The sequence below is a fragment of the Typopeltis vanoorti genome, chromosome 21 (genome assembly GCF_054136105.1).
Source record: "Typopeltis vanoorti isolate ZY-2024b chromosome 21, IOZ_Tvanoo_1.0, whole genome shotgun sequence".
NCBI classification, from domain to species: domain Eukaryota; kingdom Metazoa; phylum Arthropoda; class Arachnida; order Uropygi; family Thelyphonidae; genus Typopeltis; species Typopeltis vanoorti.
The window spans coordinates 18,827,741-18,850,079 of NC_143569.1; the positions used below are offsets into that span (position 1 = coordinate 18,827,741).

Here is a 22,339-nt window from a genome sequence, read left to right on the forward strand (position 1 = left end):
CATCATAATTGGCTGTTAGTAGGTGCATATATCTGGAGGTTATCAATGTCAAAAGGTTTTCTTGTAAGTTTGATTGTATAATTCTGTCACTTACAGGCCAATATCCAAGAATATTTTTGTAAATTACATTTTTTCTTATGATCCACAACCTCTTGTGTGCTTGAAACAAAGTTATCACTTTCAATTTTTTTCCATTTCCTTCATAAACGATTATTGGAGTCCATTCTACAGTTCATTTTTCATATTTTTTCTCTGTAGTTATATACAACCCAGTCTGTCTCAGGGTTCTCAATTTCTACATGATTAAAGCTCTTTAATCTGTAATCTGTAATATGCAGTAGAAAAATAAGATGGTCAGGCTGTTAGCTCTTCAATTCTGCAGTATTACAGACATTCAGAATACAATCATCGTGATGTCTGTAAGTTTCTGAAATTGAGCCTTTCTGATATCATTTGTCTTCAGCCTCACATGAGTACTGATAAGAGCTGCTTTTCTCTATCAAGATTTTGCCATTGCTCAAGTCAACCATATTTTCAGTGTCCCTGCTAGGCTACTATAGTGATTCATAGCCCAAAAAGTCCTTACTGTACCTCACCCTTGCAGATTCCTATATTTCTTTGTTCTACCTTCCTACAACTTTTGCCTATACTGTCAGCCTGTTTGTCATTCTGCAGGCTCTCTACATTGCCTTAATTAACTACTGCTACTACTGCACTACCAATTTTGCACTCAGCAAATTACTCTATATTCTCCTTCTAATCACTTCCTGTATCATCGATGTACAAATTAAATGGCACTTGTCCAAGTATAGAGGCCTGTGGCACACCACTAGTCACCTGCCTTCTCCTAGATCCTGCTCCTTCATATATCCCACTTCTTATCCTTCCCTATCTGTTGCAGTTTGTGTAACAGTTTCATGTGGTATCTTGTCAAACACTTCTTTGCAAAATTCATTAGTATTGTTATGTACCCATTCCCTTTATTTCAGCTGAGCTACTGTTTTAATATAAAAAGTGAGTATTATGACAAATTATTATTACAAAGCTACACAGTTTTTTATAGTTCCAAATTTTTATCCATCCATCCATCCCTGAATTTTCTTTGGCTCTCTTCTCCAGTACCACTTCAGAGATACTTATTAATCTATAATTAGCTTCCTCTCTCTCTCTCTCTCTCTCTCTCTCTCTCTCTCTGAGTTTCCTTTATGCGTTGGAATTAGTTTGTCCTCATTCCACTTCCTTTGGAATTTACTGGATCTGAGTCATAAGTCAATGCCTATTCTTTTGTGCATTCTCATAACATAGGCTTATATATCTCTTATCTTATATAGATTATGTATGTATCTGCTACCGTTTAATTCCATGTGTCTCTATTTGCATTGTGATTCTGCAGTATCCTTAAATACTTTCTGTTCATCAACCTCTGTTCTCACATCAGTTCCTATTCATGTCTTTCATCAGTAAAGTGGTCACTGAGTAACTTGTCTGTTTCATCTGCTGTCACCTTCCTACCATCAGCACTTGTTAAGATTATCCTTCCATAACCACATAACTTTCAACAACTAGCTGTCTCTAATCCAGAGTATTATAATAATAAGGTGTGACACCTTTTAGCAACTCGTATATGAAAATATGACTTCTACATTACTTCAACTTTGGTATCTCACCTCTGGGTCTTGCTCCCACCGATGAAACCTCAATAAAGGTCGAAACCAGTCTGGGTAGTGACCATTTCCATAATGCATAGCATTATACATGTCTGCAAGGAGATGTGCTTTGCAATATGGGATACTAAGGCAAGTGATGTGAAGTCATGCCACCTTTACCACGAGTTACCCCAGTCCTGAAAATACTTCAGGTGCAAACTTTGTTTGCTTACACTTGGATAAAGGATTAAACCAAGTATATAATTTCTTGGTATCTTTAATTTAAATCACACAGACAATATCCAAGTGTTCTTTTTGTTATGACTTTCCCAGCTAATTTCCTCTAAATCTGATTATCTTTCTTACTGTGCTGGTCACCTGATTTATCATCATGACCTTTGGTATATTTCTTCCTTCAGACTCCTCTTTAACCATCTCTCATGCACTGCTGATAAATTCCCTTGCAAATTCTTGTCATGGCACTACTTCAAGCTGCTTCCTAAGCTGATTGTAATTACCTATACTGCAGTTCCTTATGTAATAACTACAAATTTTACACTTGGCAACATCTCATGGCAGAACTGTGTGATCATTCCACAGTCAGAGACAGTAACATCTTAACAAGATTAACAGATGTTAACCTGTTAATTACCTTGGTTATTAACAGATTGGCTGATGCTGTCACCATTTTTAGCACTTTCAAACTCTTTCATCATATGCAGTAATTATTTCTTAGTAGGTGAATAAATTCTGTTTACTTCCTGCCATGATTGCTTCCACCTTTTTCTGTGTACTCATAGTTGAAGTCCTCACAATAATTACTCATTACCTAGAATAATTTTTTTTTAATTTGCCAATGCATGTCATCCACACATTCTCTTGCATCTCCCTAGCCTATAGCTATAACGAACTGTGTATTTTGTCCTTTTGGCTTGTATCTCATACCAGACCGCTTCAAATGCACTGTCTCATAGTGACTTAGCAACTCTTTTTGGTTGCATTTCATCTGCTATCAGCAGAACCCCCCCCCCCCCCCATCCTATTCTTACTATCCTCTCAGAGATTAGTATACTCCTTATGGTCTATCATTGTAACTACCATCCGCAGTCAACCAAGTCTTACTAATGCCTATAACTTTTGGTGAGGTTGTACCATCTACTGACATTGCGTGATCTTCATTTGAATATATAGCAATTCATTGAGATGCAAGAAGAAGAAAGATGTAAAGACTAGAACTTGATATACTGTGGATTTGTTAAAATTGATTTAAAAAGAAAAAAATCTACTCTTAGTTTGAAAATTGAATAGACAGTTTTAGAAAGCAAGAGGATGCCCATATAATAGTTTGTTCACAAGGCCTTTGTACCAAATATGGTTTTAATGCTATGAGGATGTTAAAAACAACTACGTTAATTTCTTCAAATTGTTCCATAGCTTTTGTCCAGATATTGATATATGCATTGCTTCCTGTTTAATGCTTTGGAATTCCTACCAGTAATCACATATTAGGTTGAATGACTGCTGAATAAGGTGCATCTTCATAAATAGAGTAGTTAATAGATTTTTTTATATTGGAAAATGTAGACATGGAAACAGAATTGTCAGATGGTATAGGGTTGTTTTCCTTCATTGTTGAAGATGGGCTGATTTGAGTGATAGGATTTTAGATAAGTGTGTGTGTTGTGGGTATCATTTTTTCCTGTGTGTATTATGTTGCTCATGACTTTTCTGATATTCCTGGGCAACAAAAGAAGGGAAACAAGTGTGAAGCATTTAGTATAGGTGGAGGAAGATGAATGGATTTCCCTTGGTCATTAACAAAGAAAAACATATGGTGAGAACGCATGATTGGCATTTAGCCATCACATGTTCTGCACTTTGACCTTTTCACAGTCAGATTCATTGATAATTTTGCATGGTAAGAGAAGCAATCTGTAGCCAGTAATTTTTTGTTCTGTTTTCCAGATGCATAGTGCTTGATATGACTCCACTACTGGGGGAAAGAGTAATGGCTGTAATTAGCAGTAGCGCACTACATATATATGAGCTCTAGTATACATTGAATAACTAGTCAGGAAGTAAAAACCTAGGTTAAATGGTGTCGCAAATGCATAATAATAATGGAATAATAATCACCACTGCATCATTGAATGCAGTGATGATTGTTATTCCAAATAAATGATTTTACACATACACCATACCTTATCAAAGCTCCATGCGAGAAGTGTTTTTGAGATGGTATGTTGCCCTTCAATGCATTGAAAGATTTAAAAGAAAAACATTTTTTTCTGTAAATGTGTCTAGTTCCATTAATGCTGGTAACCTATGGGATGGATACATTGTTGGCAGTATACTGTTTCATGGCTACACTACATACTCGTTACTCTGCATTTTTTTTCACTGTTTTGTTCATCCAGTGTGCGTTTTTAGAACTATAACTGTTTTATTTCTTGTTACCAAACATTCCATTATATCTACTGCTTGATGTGAAGGTACTTTAATTCTGAATGTTTCTTAGGATTAGTTAAGCGAGAACATAGCTAGCTGGCATCATCCATTTGCAACACACTCTAATCTTTTTAAAGGTCCAACAGTGCCTTTTTGGACTTCTCACATTCCTGATATGAGCCTTCCATACTTCAGTCCATTTCCTAAGTTGAAAGAGGCACTCTTTGGAAAATGTTTCACTACCAGTGATGAGGTTTCCTACAGAAGTGTGGAAAAAAATGGTTTCCTGAAAGGAATACAAGACTTATCCAAACCTGAGTATCAGCGAAAAGCCATAATTTAGAGTGTTATTGTAGACTTATAAAAGTATTTTGTAAATGACTGGCTGGCTTGAAAAGAGAACAGTGTGCAGAACCTTTTTAAAGACCCCTTGTATCTTACTGTTCATATGTGTATTGAAGGAGGGTATTGCGAGTTACTACTGCACATGGACAACTAATGACTGATAGGTATCCTAATAGTATTAGTATAACAGGTAAGTATTGCAAACAGTCCATATTAGCATTAAATAAACATTAACTATAACCAGAGCCATGTGAATATTAATTTAATGTTAATTATTAGCATGAATTAATCAAGTGTTGTGGCCTCTTAGCAGTATACTAAGTGTTTATTTTATGTCATCTTTGATATTCCAATACATCAATCACTATGTAATGGTTAAAGAAAAGCTAAGTAAAAATACATATTTTTATGCATGTATATATATAAAAATTTATGCATATACTTAAGAGAACTTTTTTTAAAAAAAATAGATATCTCTCCTGTGTGTAGTTCTGCAAGAGTTATTCCTACAGAAAAGGATGCTTCGTATTTAAATGAAAACATTAAAGATTGTCCCAGATTTCCAGATAGAGATGTTTCTTGTTTGGAAAAGCTTGGATTTAAAATGGAAAGATTTCTGGAAAGAGGTTTTTGCAACTGGGGAACATTCGTCGCTAGTAATCCATTGGTTATTATGTTTGTTGCTTTAGCAGTTAGTCTAGGTTTATCAGCTGGAATGTTATTCAATTTCCGTGTTACAACTGATCCTGTTGATCTTTGGGTATCAGTGAATAGTAGAGCTCGTCAGGATATGGAATACTTTAATAAACACTTTCAGTAAGTTTATTTTTATATTTTAGTAGTATCAAATTCCCTTATCCTTTATTCATATACGAAGGCAATTTTTGCTTCTGAAAAAGATATTTCACCTTCATTCTCTTTGTTGATTTAATAATGACTTCATGTTTTTGAAAAAGATTAAAAAGAAAGAGCTTTGAAACTTTCAAGAGTAAAGCAAGAATTTTGATCTCTTTTCCTGGTATCTGCACATAAATATACAGTTAGGTTTGAATAGATTTCACATATACCATTATCTGTTATAAGCTTTTCTGTAGACAGTAGTTTTTGTCCTGAAGTCATTTGTAATATTCTGCATGTTAAGCTTAGACTGCCTTGGTGTACTTATTAGAAAGCAATGTTTGAATAATGGATTGAGATTTTGAGTGAAATAGTGGATGAAAGGTTTCTAATCAATATGGAGAAATAATTCCATTAAGAATTATTTCCTTGATTTGATCAGATACGTTGAATTAGAAGAATGGAAACTGATGTCATCCAACTTGATACATTTCTTCTCCTTTAGTATTCTGCGATTGAGCAGGTTCTTCTTTTAGTAGCAGAAACTTTCCTTCCACTCTCTTCTAAGGTTGTGTAACTGTTTCCATTGAGCATGTCATCTAGCATTGTTTTCCTTACTCTTCCTCTGGGTCTTTTTCCGTCTATTTTTCCTTCAATGGCATCTGATGATTCCATTCCCTCTCAGAATATGTCTGATCCAGTTTCTCTTGCTTCTTTTTATCCTCCTTAACACACTTCTTTCTTCTTCTACTCTTTTTAAGACCTCTTCATTAGTTATTTTATCTCCATTTGATTTTTTCCATCCTTCTCCAAATCCACATCTCAAAATCTTAATTTCTTCTTTCTTCAATGTCCAAGTTTCAGATGCATAGAGGGCAATACTCCACACACAACATTTTATTAGTCTTTTCTTTAGGTTTCTATCCATTTTACTTCTGAATAAATTCCATTTTCTATTAAAGGCATCTCTTCTCATCGCTATTCTTGCTTTTATGTCACTTTTACATCTTCCATCACTGCTAATAACACTTCCTAGATATTTAAATGTCTTTACTTGCAATTTTTCCACATTTATTCTGATATCCATATTTGTCTCTTTCCTTGCTATTTTCATCACCTTTGTTTTTCTGATGTTTATATAATGGCAAAGAACATGGAGTTGAGAGTACTGTAATGAGCATTCTGTAAAGAGGAAATTCACCAGGTTTAGGATAATCAAATATTTTAGAATAAATGGACAATTTGTGGTAGGTCTCTGCTTATTGCTAGACCCTGTATCAGCTTGGGCTGTAGGATTAGAAAATGAAAGCCATTTGTAGTTGTGGGCATGGATGTTACTAAGGAAAATGATTCTGTGTGAGTAGTTGGACTGAATGAAGAAAATCAAGTTTCAGTGATATAAAGTTGAAAATGTCAGAGTGATTTAAATTTCTAGAGCAGAGATAGAAGATTGGAAATAGAATTTCAGATTTAATATTCTCTTTCATTGAAGAATATTGATCATTCGAATGTGCAAGTACTCAATTTTGTAGTGGACAGAATTGTATGTAGTTCAGTTAAGATAGGCATTAATTATGGTTGCAATGCTGTATATTAGAGTTCCATTAAGAATAGAAGGTGCTGGTGCAATTTTTTAATATTTCTATTAAAACATGTATGTGAATGAAGGTGTGGTTATTTATTTTGTGTATGTTTATATGAGAGAGAGAGGAATGTTTCCATAGCCAGAGTTACTGCCTATTTTTCATGCAAAATAACAGCATGTGTGAAGTGATACTCATGAGTACCAGTGTCCTGACCATAATGTAGCCTTTATGGCATTCCTTGCATACCATTTCTGAGACACTGCAAGGACAACCTGGCGGTGTAGGTTCAGCAAGATTGTTATTGTATAGTAGCTTTATGGAGTTCCAGGACTCCTCAACTTCATTCCTCAAATGTATTTTTTCTAATAATTGCATGTGGTCTCAAGTTGGTTTGCCTGTTTTACAGGAGAAAAACTGATACAGTGTAATTGGTCTCTTTCAATGAGGTAACAATATTGAGATTTTTTGCCTGAATATTCCCTGTATTAAGAGGGATTCTTTTTTGGTTATAATCCTTAATCCAGAATGATAGAAGACGCTCCATCTCGATCATTAAATGACTTCTATTTCATGATCTGCATGCTTAAAGAAGGCAGTAGCAACTTTTCCTTGTTCTTTGTATTCTTTGCTCTTATTTAATATAGTTCAAACTGTAGACGCATTGTGTGAGACCTGTATCCCAGGTCTCGCACAATCATTATATTAGTAGGCCACTTTCATGTCTCTTTCATGCCAATTTCATGTCACTTGCATAACGTAAATTGTGTCAACTGATCAATCACTCACTTTAAAGTTGGAAATAGTATAATTTCACTCAATCGCGCTAACTGATTATTGTGCATATCGAATTCGAGGTTTTCCTGTATTTAAATTTTTCCAATTTTTCTATTTCATGGTTCCCAGTTTTCACACTAGTATCAGTTTAACTGATGATCCTGCCTGGTATTAATCTTTATTTTAGTTTTCTGTTGGTTATTTATTTATTTTTATTTTTCAAATTCCCTGTGTTTATTTTGCTTTCTGTTTAGTTCTTAACATGTTAATGCATCTGCATATGTTAGTCTGTGCCGATTGTTTATTAGAGTGTCTTTAACATTTGTTGGCAACAATTAAATAATATATACAAAGAGTATTAGAGATAGACTCAACTTGTTTTAATCTGAGTTATTGGAAAGAGATCTGTTAAATCATTTTGCATTTTATCCTGGACTTATGAATTTTCCATTGTCAACTCTGTAATTTTTATTATGTTATCTTGTATTCCAAAGTGTATCATAATCTTATAATTTTCCTATATTAATGTTGTAATATGCTTGTTGAAAATCAACAAAAATCTGATGAATATGTATACTAAATTCTGAAAGTTTCTCTAATTGTTTAACTATATGTATCTGATCAGTTGTAGATTTGCATTTCCTGAAACCTCTTTGGTAGACATCAATTATCTTCTGCATAAATGGGTTTAAAACTTTTCAAACATGGTTTATAGAACACTGTTGTTTCAAGTTTTAAGATCTCTTATGAATAGACTGAAGACCTAGCTATGGGTACATCTGTTTCGCTGCACTTGACACATATGTACATGGACATATTTGTACAAAAACAGCCTTGACCATGTACGACACAAACAAATACTATTGCTTAAGTATATTGATGACATCTTCATCATTGGGCTAGGCTTGGAAGAAATCCTCACAGAGTTTACAAAAATTCCTCAGCAGTTTAAAGCAGAACCAATTTCTATTAGAAGCAGAAAAAGACATCATTTTTCTTGCTAGATATTCTCATCTCAGAAAATCATGGCAATCTTTCATTTGAAGCTTATAGAAAAAACCTTAATATGCCTTCACTCAAGCTAAATTGACATTTTGTTATTCCAAAATTTCTAAGTCTAATTTTCTCACTCTTTTTATAGACCATTTTATAGGGTAGAACACATCATTGTTACACCCAAAAATAAAGAGAAATTTTATAGTCCAGTTTTCTATCATGGAGAAGTTTTGAATATTAGCTGGGGTCCAGCACTAAGTCAAGATTTTATGTTAGAGGTAAGTAAATTAATAGCATGACTTCATTTAAAATTGTTTTAAGATGTGATGCAAAGGATAAAAAAAGCAGTAGGTGATATTAGAACATTAATAGAAATTAACATGTGAAATGCTTTTTTCAAGTTTGCAACAGATAATTTTAATTGAAAAATTTTATTCATAATATATTAATCGTCATCATGCTTTTAAGGCTAGAGTGGCCTTTTCCCATCTTAGAAGTCATCATTGAATCTCTTTAAAGCAGGGGTTGGCAGTAGGTTGACAGTCTAAACTTTTTAGACCATCAACCTGGAATCCTTCATCCCTCATCGATCCCCCATGTTAATTAAATGAATAAATGTTATCAATAATAAATTTCTCAATTTAAAAATAAGAATTCTTTCTCTTTTCATTGGTAAATGATGGTATAAACCCGAATATTAAATATTTTTGCGAATATTGTTGACACTTCTTACCATAAGGGGCTGCCATTATGGGCACTATAACTTTAAAAAAATTACACAGTAAATTCAAAGTTATCAGATCACTGAACACTACTCTGATAGCTATGGGTGATAAATGTGCACTAGCCATTATTGTCTCTGTTCTAGATGACTTCATCAGGGAGAGCGTGTACTTCTCCCTCGTTGGCTCAGTAAATCAGCCAGCTGGTGTTGCATGTGTACTAGGTATTATTCAAAATCGTTTTAGGTATTTATTGACCGCCTTTTGATCCCCCCCAGACATTTATCGACCCCCAGCGGTTGATATCGACCACTTTGCCGCTCCTGCTTTAGAGGATGTGCTGGTTTTCTTTTTCCTAATAGTTTGTAATTTATTAATTTATGTGATTCATATTATTATCATCAAACTTCCATGTGGTCAAAAGACTCATCACAGAAGGTCCGATTGTCGTGCACATTTAATCACACTGTTTTCTTTTTTAGTAAGCTTTGTCATGAAATAGCATTTAAGACTCAAATTGACAAAATAAATATTATGAATGTGTGTATTATAAATATGCAGTGCTGGACTTCGTACTAGATCTTATGACTGACTTATATCCACTGATAAACATTAGTCCACAATATAACCAGCAAAGGATTGATACTGGTTTATGCTAATTCCCAAACTCTTGTTAACTTTAGAAATAGGCTTTGTCCTTTTCGTAAGTTATAAATGTCTGGTAGAAGTCTTGTTAAAACTTGCATGAAGTTTAAGAATCATTTCTAGGTTATGTTATCATGAAATCATTCATTAACTTCTTAAGTAAGTAAATAACATGTTTTGTCTAATGATAAACTTTAATTTTTATACAATATTACGCATATCAGCCACTGAATTACAGACCTTTATACATGTGTATAGACTTCACTCATGCTGTGTATATGCAAAATGCATGGTAAAATATGTTACCTTGTTTAAGAATGCTGCTTGTCAGTAATCATCAGGTGTTAATCACAACGAGAAAAACAAAAGGATCTTTTGCAGTTTGATAATGGGCTTATTGTGGATGCTTGTCTATCTGTAGCCACAATTTTTAAATCAGCAGAGCTTACTGAATTACAGACAAAAGGTGAGATATTGCAGGTGTTTGATGTGGAAACTTAACCTATTAATAACATAACACATTATTTATTTAAGATGCATAACTAGTCCTAAGAGTGTCTGTCAGGAATGAGATCACCATCATCTGAGAAGGCTTGTATGGACAAACACTTCATGTGCACAGTAATTGACTGCAGCATTCAGTAACGGCTGTTCCTGACCCATATTTCACAGAACTATAGACAGAGAATTGCAGAGGATTGGTATGGACAATTGCATGCCTATACAGAAACCACTGATTTCTGCGAAGAACTGGAAAGTTCATCTACAGTGGTGTCAGGAACACCGTGATTGGACACTAGAAGACGGGAAAAAAGTGATATGGTCCGATGACTCACGTCATCGTGCACCTTGCACTATATCAGCTGTAGGCAGAGTTTGGCTGGAGCACCCCATGAAACAATGAACCCAACTTGCCTTATAAACATAACTGAAGCTTCTGGAAGTGGTGTCATGGTATGGAGCATGTTCTGTTGGTATGGAGCGGGTCCTCTGATATTGCTTGGAAGGAATATCTGAACATTGTTGTCAATCTAGTCCATCCATCCTGCAATGTTGACATTTTACCCAGCAGGTGACAGTTGTTTCATGAATGACTGCTACTGTCCATCACACACTAATTATTCAGCATTGGTTCAGCAAGCATGACAGTGGCTTCCACCACAAAGCCCAGATTTGAATCCCATTGAGAATATGAAACTGGTTAGAAAAACAGATCCAGGAGTAGTCCTCTTCCATCTAATATGAGCCAGCTAAAGGACTGTCTGGTGAACACTTGGTGTATTGTAGACATAGATGCAATCCGACACCTTATGATATCTATGCCAAACCTCGTACGTGCTGTAATTCAAGCTGAAGGAGAGATCTAACACGATATTAAATAAGTTTTTCTAATTCAGTATATTACATGTACCAGTATGTGTATATGATAACACTGTGTTACATGCACAAATGTTGAAACTAAAATAAACTTTGTTAATTTTTTCCTCTCCTCTTAAAGCTGGGATTTATTTTCATTAACCGAAGTTTGATTTTTATGCCACTTAAAAATCTTATAATGTGATAATAGACATTATCATGCAAGGCACATCAAGCCATTGATGTTGTTGAAATAATGTATCCAAAGTAACTAACTCCCTTTGTAGTTATGACTGAATTAAACATAACATAAGTACATGCTCATCATTATCAGAACAAACAAAGAGACGTGTTTATCATGAAAAGTTTTAAAATTATTTAGCAGTAGTTGAAAAATGTAACTCAGCTTTTTGCAAGAAAATGTTTTTATTAAACCCTCATATTTGCTTTTTTTTAAGTTATTGTAAATGATCCTTTCTATATTTCATATTCGCAACCAGTAATCAATCAATTTTGTAACTCAATGTATAACTAATCATAAACCATCATCAAATTTTTGACATGTACCCTCAAAAGGTGTACAGGATATGATAGTACTACATGAAACTTACATCATTACTAACTTCCTATCTACAGTTTTCCTCCAAATCAATCTGTTACCTGTCAAGACTCCAACATTATCAGACCTTATATTTCTGCAACTAATCAAAAAATGATATGAAAATACCATAAATGGATGGGGGGGAATTGAGTTTTTGTAAAACAGTATATTCTCTTTTAGATTTTTTAAATATGTAGCCTATTTTTTCACAAATAGCTTAAATGGCTATTCAGGCTTATTCTCAGTTGACCTGTTTTGGCCTCATTACTTAGTGCAGTGCCTGCATGCACATATCATATTATACTGTGTTTCCTGATGATGGCAGTTTGATGAAATATTGGAAGTATTAATTCAATTTATTTTAGTTAATGTATTAGTTTGAGTTGTAATTTCCTTAAAAAAAATAGTGAATTCCTGCAGGATTCCTCAACTAAATTGAGTAGTTGTAATTTCTTTCATAAATTTAGTATCGAAATCAGAAATATAATGACAAAAATATGAAAATAGGAAGGTCTGACTGTGCTGCATAAATGTGTTCTTTATTTTGCCACATGGCCTGGATATGCTCAATATTTTCTTAACACATCTAAACAATCAATACCCCAGGATCCATTTTACCTTAGAAAAGGAAAACAACAACAGTCTCCCATTCCTAGACACTGATTACATGCCAATCTGATGGACTCTTGGCATTCTCTATTTACAGAAAATCCACACATAACTCTACTCTACATCTTATCCAGTTATAAAACCCTATATAACAGGGCAAAATAAATCAGTTCTGTATCAGAATTGATTTACTTTGACTTTCTTAGCCAATGGCTACAATTCCAAAAAATATTGAAATCCTGTAACTCCAACTTCCTTTTTCTACTTAAAAGCAGAGATTACTCAAAATCTATCACCATTCTATATATGATGGACATCTGAAAAGTTAACAAAAATCCTAAGGAAATACAACCAAATAACACTTACAGGCCAAAGACCAGCCACATTACCTAGACCTACCAGGTGTCTACTAGGCTCCTTGCAGTTGCAAACTGTCCTACTATGGCCAAACATGCAGGATAGCCAATATCAGAATTTCTGAACATAAGGGCTACATCCAGTTCCACCATTACAGCCCTCAGGACTTACTATGCTTTGGAATCCATCACAGGATATGCTGAAAGAAGGCTACTCTATTACACTGCAGCAAATACAAATATGATAGGCTATTCCCCAAATCTGCCTCAGCCCTGAGAAACTTTCTAAATCTAAACAAATTTGGAAGCACTCATCCTCAGATCTTTAGCCCATCAGCCAAGATCATCCAAACTAGCCCACCAAAGGGGCCATGAGGACTGTAAGCCTGATTTTGGTTGCCTTTCTTCAGCCTCATTTGGCCAGTGTTAGTGCCTGCATTTACATATAATTTTTTGTGATCCCTGATGATGTCAATGTAACATTGCTGAAATATAGGAAAGTATTTATTAATGTTATAATTAATATTTTAGTATACATTTTTTCCTGAAAAAAATGGTTACGAGTAACCAATGTATAAACCTGTCTAACAGAAAAAATGGGAAGGGATATTGAAAACATCAGATCTATAGAACAAGTAAACCATTGTAGCTATTTAGGTGCAATTTTTAGTTAAGATGGAAACTTAAATTTATAAATAAATGGAATAAGCCTATTTGCTATGTAGGAGTAGGATAATTAAATAAATTTTTATGGAATAAAAGTATCCAAAAAAAACACTAAATTAGCAGGATATATGGCAGTGTTCAAACTTTTTGAACTTAAATTTTAACTTATGTATTTGAGAGTTGGTTTAGAAATAAAATACACTGCTCAAAACAATTAAGGGATATTTTGGTTTCCTTATAAATTATAAAGTATAAAAATAATTTACAAATGTAACACATTTATTTTAAAATATTCTTAATGTACAACAGTGTAGAACATGCAACTGCATACAAAATCATATTAAGATTTGTCGAAACGATCGCTTCAAGGAGCTCAAAATTGCTCTCACAGAAAAGTGGGAAAATATCCCACAAGAACTGTTTGATCATCTTATCCGGTACATGCAATCAAGATGTACCGCTGTTAATGGAGACCATCTGCCCTATTAAAAATTAACAAAAGCATTTTTGCTATTCTTGTTAAAATTATTTCACTCTAAAATCTATAATTTGTTAAATTTATAATAAATATCAATTATATAAACAATATCTCATCAATTACACCCTATCCATAAGTAAGAAATATTTATTCATGTATAAAGTACCCAATAGTTAATTATTTGCAGAAATTTATAATTATCCGACAAAAACTAAAATATCCCCTAATTGTTTTGAGCAGTGTGCTTAATCTTGAGAACACAGAAGAGTTTTAAGAAAAATCAAATTAATTAACTGATGGTATTAATAGCAGTATCATATTTAAAAATGAATTCAAAAATATAATAACAGAATAACTCGCAAAATATTATTTAATAGTGTAATTTTCGCCTGTGTATCGCAGGCATCTTCAATACATTTATAAAGCTAATTGAACAATAACTGACAATTCCAAAGGGCACCACCTAAGTAGCTAATGTAAGATAACTAAAAAAAAAAGTATTTAATTAAAAAAAAAAATATATATATATATATATATATATATATATATATATACAGGGTGTTCGGGATAAATTTGACAGTTTCGTAAGGAAAAAGAAAATCTTCTTTGTATCTATTAAATTTAATGAATTGACAAAAAAACATTACAGGCAGAGTTAATTACAATACTATCAACAAGATTTACTCAAAATAACCACCATTAGCATCGATCACAGCTTCAATTCTGCTTCGGAACCTCGAACAAGCTGATGCTACAGTCTCCCTGGGAAGGGCCGCAAAAACTGTTTTAATTTTATCCATTAACTGGGCTTTTGTATTACTGGAAGTGCGATTGGTGTCTTTTTCAACTGCGCCGCATACAAAATAATCCATGCGGTTAAGGTCTGGGGAGTTTGGAGGCCAAACATTTGGACTGGTGAAGTCGTAGAAATTTTCAGACAACCATTTTTGAATTTTCCCAGAGGTGTGGCAAGGGGCCGAATCCTGCTGCCATACATACGGCCTACCATTGGCTACCCTTGTTATCCAGGGCTTGACTACAGTTAGCAACTCCACGAACAAAGCCCGAATTCCAATGCCAGGGTTCTTCAACACCTGTTCCTGCAGATTTGCGAGGAATTCTGCTGTACAAACGCAATCAGATCGTCTGCTAGGGATCTTTCTTCTTGCTACATCCTCGTAGTCACCATTGCAAGTCTCTAGTTCATGCCTGATTGTTTTTACTGTATTCAGGGAGCATTGGGCAGCAGTCGTAATATCCTTATTTTGATAGCGGGCACGAATCATCATGATACAAGTTATTCTCTTCCATGATTCAGGTGGGTTCCAGCTATCCATCCTTTCTGACATCTTGTATATGAATGAAGAAGGGTCCAAACTTTTAAATGAAGAGAAGTGTGTGTTAATACATGTAACTTACGGAAAAATATAATTAATTATAAATATGTCAAATTTATCCCAAACACCCTGTATATATATATATATATATATATATATATATATATTTATGCCTCATGCTAGACCTGCCATGCGGACGCCAGTTCAAATTTCACTGTTGTTATTCCCTATTTGTTTATATGAGAAGTCTATGTTTTTTTAACTTGCTATTTTTTCCAGTTCTTTGTAATTATTTACACATTTGAAGAAGTTGGCCTTCCGATGAAACTAGTCGTGTTTTATTAAAGTTTGTATCACACCTTTCTCAGTGTTCCTAGTCAGTATAATTATTTAAAAAAAAAAATATATATATATATATATATATATATATATATATATATATATATTTTGATGAAGCCAGGGACTTGGGAGTGTTGGTGGATAGAGAGATGAAGTTTAGGGGGCACATTGCGAAAGTAGCTAAATCAGCTCATCAACTCACTTGGTTGTTGAAAAATACCTTGACGAGCAGAGACAAGCAAGTTATTGTACCTCTGTACCGAGCCCTGATAAGACCTCATCTCGACTACTGTGCCCAGATTTGGTCACCTCGGTTCCTTCTTGATGGGGAGGAGGTGGAGAGGATCCAGAGGCGAGTGACTAAGATGATAGCAGGTCTATGGAATGAACCATATGAGAACAGGTTGAAGGTTTGTGGGTTGCAGAAACTAGTTGATAGGCGGAAAAGGGGAGATATGATTGAGACATTGAAATTGCTAAAAGGATTCTATAGGATTAATTCGGAGGATATTTTTGAGATCAGGACTGGTGGTGGGAGAACTAGGGGACACCCATGGAAGCTGGGCAAGAGCGTGGTTAGCAGGGGTGTTAGAGCTGGGTTCTTTACTTTTAGAGTGGTAAATGAGTGGAATAAGCTGCCAGAGTCTGTTGTGGGTGCTATGACAGTGAGCGAGTTCAAGGCAAGGTATGATAGATACTGTGAGAATGTTGAACAGTTGTGTGAACATGATGTGTAGGGCCTCCCTCGATGAGTCTAAGGACTCCCTGGAGTAGCCCGTAGTAATAATAATAATAATAATTAATAATATATATATATATATATATATATATATATACACATACACACAATAAAAAGTTAGGAAAGATTAGCTGATTTATAAAGTACTATCTCCCATAAAGGGGATAGACATAAAAAGTTGGATCTGTTTAAGTTAGGAGAGTGAAGTAGAGTTTTACATGTTTCTTTATAAAGTCGTTCCATGAGAAACCGACTTGTGAAGGACTCTTGTCTTGTTCCAATGAACTCTGTCTAGTGATGATGGCATGTTCTGCAAGTCCAGACTGTTCAGGTTCAAGGTATTGAATATAAGGCTGGTGTTCTTCTAGACAAATAGAGGCAGATCTTCCTGTTTGCCTGAAATAAGATAATCCACAAGAGTAAGGAATCTGGTAGACACCTGGATAACTAAGATGTGGAAGCTTGTCCTTTGGAGAAGTGAGAAAGGTGGAGATTTTTCTGAAAGGTCGAAAGGCAACAAAAATATTCAGTGGTTTTAAAACTTTTGCTATACATTCACTAATGCCTTGCACATAAGGCATTAGTGAATAAAACAATATTTCCACTGAATATTTTTGTTGCCTTTCGACCTTTCAGAAAATCTCCACCTTTCTCAATTCTCCAAAGGACAAGCTTCTGCATCTTAGTTATCCAGGTGTCTACCAGATTCCTTACTCTTGTGGATTATCTTATTTCAGACAAACAGGAAGATCTGCCTCTATTTGGCTAGAAGAACACCAGCCTTATATTCAATACTTTGAACCTGAACAGTCTGGACTTGCAGAACATGCCATCTTCACTAGACATAGAGTTCATTGGAACAAGACAAAAGTCCTTCGCAAAAGTTGGTTCCTCATGGAACGGCTTTATAAAGAAACATGTGAAACTCTACTTCACTCTCCTAACTGAAACAGATCCGATGGTTTATGTCTATCTATCCCCTTTATGGGAGATAGTACTTAATAAATCAGCTAATCTTTCCTGACTTTTTATTGTGTGTGTGTGTGTGTGTGTGTGTGTGTGTACATATATTGTTGCAATTAGGATTGACTCGGGATATATACATTTATAAGATTAAAATTTAACTGACTAGAACCCGAGAAAGTATAACTTATAAAAATAACAAGGTAAAATACATGGACTTTCTAGCTTAATGAGCTGAAAGTCCATGTTTTTTACCTTCTTATTTAAGTCTTATGTTATTTCTTAGTCACCCGAAGAAGTCGGAATACCGATGAAACTAGTCGTGATTTAAAGGTTTTTGTTATACTTTCTCGGGTTCTAGTCAGTTAAATTTTAATCTTATATATTTATATGTTGTTTTTTTTTTTTTAGTTAGGAAATTTATTGACCTTTTTAGTTATCTTACATTAGTTACTTAGGTGGAGCCCTTTGGAATTGTCAGTTATTGGTCAATTAGCTTTATAAATGTACTGAAGATGCCTGTGATACACAGGCGAAAATTATACTATTAAATAATATTTTACGTGAGTTATTCTGTTATTATATTTTTGAATTCATATGTCTGCTCACGGTATTTCCTTATTAAAACATATTTAAAATGGAAGATACAGTAGACTCCTCTTATTGTGATCGCAGATAATATTATCAATTGGTTATTGTTATTAAAATCAGTCAGTCTCAAAACACACCATTTAAAATTAATTAAAAGTAATCAGTCTATTATAATCAAAGTTCTGGTTATTGTTATCAAAATCCTCAAATGTTGAGCTTATTGCATCTCAGATTTAAGAACTTTTATGATTAATCAGAGAAAATTTGACAAAGAACATTTGTCAGAATCTGACTTTTGTGTTAATCTTCTTTTAATCTTATTCTTCCATAAATCTTAAATCTTCCATGCAAATGCAGGTGGGTATAAATACATTCGAATTGTGATTTTTTGAGTTTATTTTTGTACTTTCTTTCACTAAGTGAATTTCACTTTAACTGCTCATTAAAACAGCCCTTAGCATTATGGCAGAAGCAAGTAAAAAATGTAAATTTATATTTTCAAGAAAAGCAAAGAATTTTGGAGCACTATAATAACTTCCCCCAAATGAGTCAGCATAGTTCGGCTGTACATTTAAAAATTTCATCCACTCATGTAAAATCTTAAAAAACAGATCAAACATTAAAACTTCAGCTCTTATTAATGAGAACATGGATAGGAAGAGAGCATGTTCTGGTAAGGATACTCGAGTTGAATCGGCATTAAAAATTTGGTTTAGTAATGTTCATGAAAAGAATGCTTAATTAATGAGCCTTTGATGCATCAAAAAGCAGAACAGGCAAAGAAAATTTCACTGCAACTGATGGATGGTTTAACAAGTGGTAAAAGCAAGAGAATATTGTGTACAAGTGTATTCGTGGTGAAGAAAAAAGTACTATTTTTTATCAGCTGATGCATGGATTAAGACCGTGTGGCCAAACATTATTGCTTAATAGTCTCCCAAGGATATTTACAATGCAGATGAAACACGACTCAATTTTCGTGTAATGCCTGAGCATACTTATTTGTTTAAAAATGAAAGTACTAAAGGATTTACATACAAGAATGTGTGAGCAGGCCTAATCCAATGTGGTATGGCCACAACAGAATTGGGGGGAGGGGGGGGTAATCTAAACAGATGTTTGAAATTAGGATGGATGAAAAAAACTGAAAAATACCAAGATCTAGGTGAATTGATGTAATTAAAAGGGCCTTAGAAAATTGAAATATAAGGTCTGACTGAGTGTCCTGATAATTAATTGACTAATTTGGAGAAGAATTGTTGATAGGAAGTTATTAATAAGGTAAACTTAAACATGTACTATCAGAAGAGTATTCTGTATACAATTTGAGGGTACATATTATGGAATTTACTGATTAAGTTTTTTTTTTTTTTTTTTTTTTACTGAATATTTTTTCTTTGTGTTTAGATTTTTCCCAGTCTGTACATTTGTTCTGCATGCTTTCTTTGTTTATCTTTTTTCCATATAGAATTTCACAATTCCAGTGATTAGTTAGCTGAAGTTTTCTTCCTTCATATTTCATTTTTCTAATTGTTATTTTTACTAATATGCACTCATACCTTGTTCATTTCTAAAGAAAATGCTTTTCAGAATACCTTGCAATTCAGAAAAATATCGGGAATTAGACATCCATAAAAATTTGGATAGTTTTAGAAGGGCAAGCAGCGGTTTGGCATCAGACACCGTGTGGGGTAAAGCTGTCTTCTTACTTTTATGCTGCAGAAGATTATGTGTAATCAATTTTCTGCCTGAGTATAGGCGTGTGTGCGTGTACACACACACACACACACACACACACACACACACACACACACACACACAGAGTGTCCTGGTTTTATTATCATTATGCTGCTTTTGAAACTGAAATGAATGTACATATAAAATTTAGTCCAATTTCGTATTGAAATAGAAACATGCAGCATATGATGTCTTTTGTTTGATAGTAGTAATTCCATACAAAAATGAAACTACTACAATATATAGCAAAGATTTGCTTGCCTCACTTGAACATGTCTGCTACCTGCCAGTCTACATTCTCCTAGTACAGACCCTTTCATGACATGTTTTTTGTATTATGTACTTAAAACCAGCGGAACTCTGCTTTTAGTCAAAGTGGAGTGGAAGATATACTAGAATGACCCACTGGTCATTCTTGTTTATCTTCAGATTGTGAAGAGATTAGAAATCTGTTGGAATATTTCCTTTCCCTTTCCTTTCTCTTGCAATGAAAAAACAGTACAGTAAGCATTGGTTTCAGCAAATGTCATAAGATTTTCTGTCGTATATCTTCAGGGTTGTATATTAATATGAAATATTATGATAGTCAAACAAGCTTGATATTTATGATTAATTTTTCTATCTTTAGCTTCCAAATTTGTCTAAAGCTTTCATAATTGCATCAACCTATGTTATACAGGATGTTTCAAATTAAAGTACCCATGTCAGAATAATCTTTAGAGAGAACCACTAGGTGAAATACACTCAAACTTGGTAGGTAATATCCTAACGAGATCATGGAGAAAGAGATTTTGACAATTAAAAAAAAGTAGTTTGAAATTATTAGGGGAAATATGGCACTGTGAGTGGGAGACAGTTACATTAATGTGAACTAGATATGTGCTATTCATATCTGAAATTCAGAGTCAATGACAGACAGACTTGCTCAGTGATGTTTATTTTGCACATTTCATAAAATAACGTGATATAAAACATATCACATAGAGATGACATTTTGCAAGGAGCTGTCTAGGAGAACCGAATGATCAATTGATATAGGGGTTGAAATAAATATCCAAAGAATGAATCCTTTTTGATCGTTAGACATATGGAATGAAATATTTTTTTGAAAATATATTTCTATTTCACTGAAACAATTGATATTTAGTTTCCTGGATATCAGGGACAAATATTCTGGGTCTGCTAGGTGTATGGTGCACCTAGTACCGATATGGAATAGCAATATCACTGATATATTTTAGCATTTATTCCTTAAAGACTCCCCTAATAGTTTTCTGGCTTCACGTGATTCCTAAAATTAAACACAATACTTATATATTAATACTTCATGAATAAGACACTTTTTGATGTGTAAACATTGCATCACATTTTCATTAATAGCCCAATTGTGCAGTCACAAATATGGACATTGAGCCTTTTAAACAGACATTCAGATGATGCAGTATGTCAAATTCTTAGCATTCCAATGGTTTTTAAACAGTCCAGAAGGCGAGGCAGAGTGTGTGTGTGTATGTGTGTGTGTTCGCGCTGAGACAGTAGCACCCAGAAATCATTAGTGACTGTGATTGGTTATTGCGTTAAGCAATTCAGTTGAACGTTGTCATGTGTTGTTTTTGTTTTCTGAGTTTCATCTGTTTTACGTGTGTAAAGTGTGAGCTGAGATGTTTATGACATCAATATAGACAAGTTTTTAATATATATTTATAATTTCGATAAATAAATAATTAAACTTTTTTTGTGTATATTTACAATTGGAAATAGCGTTGATGATGTATCGAATGTCCTGTTTTATGCCAGAGTTTTTGCCAATTATGTGATTATAGTAGAATGAGGTTAGAACTTATATATGATAAGCAAGTAAAATTAGTTATTTCAGCCTTTCTTGGGTTCAATCTGGAAAATATATAATTTCCCAAGTGATTACTGTTTTCGATTTTGGTTCATATTATATGGCTACATTTAATAATGTAGCCATATAATATGAATTATGCATGTCTCACTGATATTTGCCAATGATAATCTGATCTCACCATGAAGCGTAAACCCTTTGCACTTCTCACATAAATGGTGTGCACGAGGAATAGTTATTATTCATTTGACCTTTATGCTTTCCATATTTAAAATTATATTAATTGATAAATTCAGGTATTCAAAGTTATCCTGAAATTTATTGCATTGGATCAATTAAGATGAGCACTGATTCTCTATACATTCTTAAAACTTTCATACATCAATAAGAATGCAATCATACAGTCAAATTGATGTGAATTTTGTAGCACAGGTTGCATAAGCCACATGACAGCACACCCAATCTAAACGGGTATGTGACACCACTGCTGGATATGTATCTTTGAGGATTTAATCCAGAAGAGTGGTTTTTTGTAGATCATTCGGGATCAGAGCAAAAACTTTTACTCTCAGAAAATAATGCCCTGTTTGAAAAAAAAAAACCTATTGTATGCCCACATTTCATAGAATTGAGGCTTACAATGTGTCAAGAATAGTCAATTCATGGTGAAGGGGAGAAAGAAATAAAGGATGTACGAATTGATCACGACACGTGAAATC

General features: G+C 33.9%; 1 protein-coding gene across 2 annotated transcripts in view; it reads left to right on the top strand.

Annotated features, from left to right (window-relative positions):
• The window catches only part of LOC150094659 (NPC intracellular cholesterol transporter 1-like), a 495,369-nt gene that overhangs the window by 126,042 nt on the left and 346,988 nt on the right, over window positions 1-22,339 (top strand). For both annotated transcript variants that reach the window (XM_090411343.1, XM_090411344.1), the window contains 2 exons: window positions 4,910-5,255; window positions 8,778-8,910. In XM_090411343.1, the coding sequence (XP_090267469.1) occupies window positions 4,910-5,255; window positions 8,778-8,910 (479 nt within the window). The remainder of the gene's footprint in view (window positions 1-4,909; window positions 5,256-8,777; window positions 8,911-22,339) is intronic.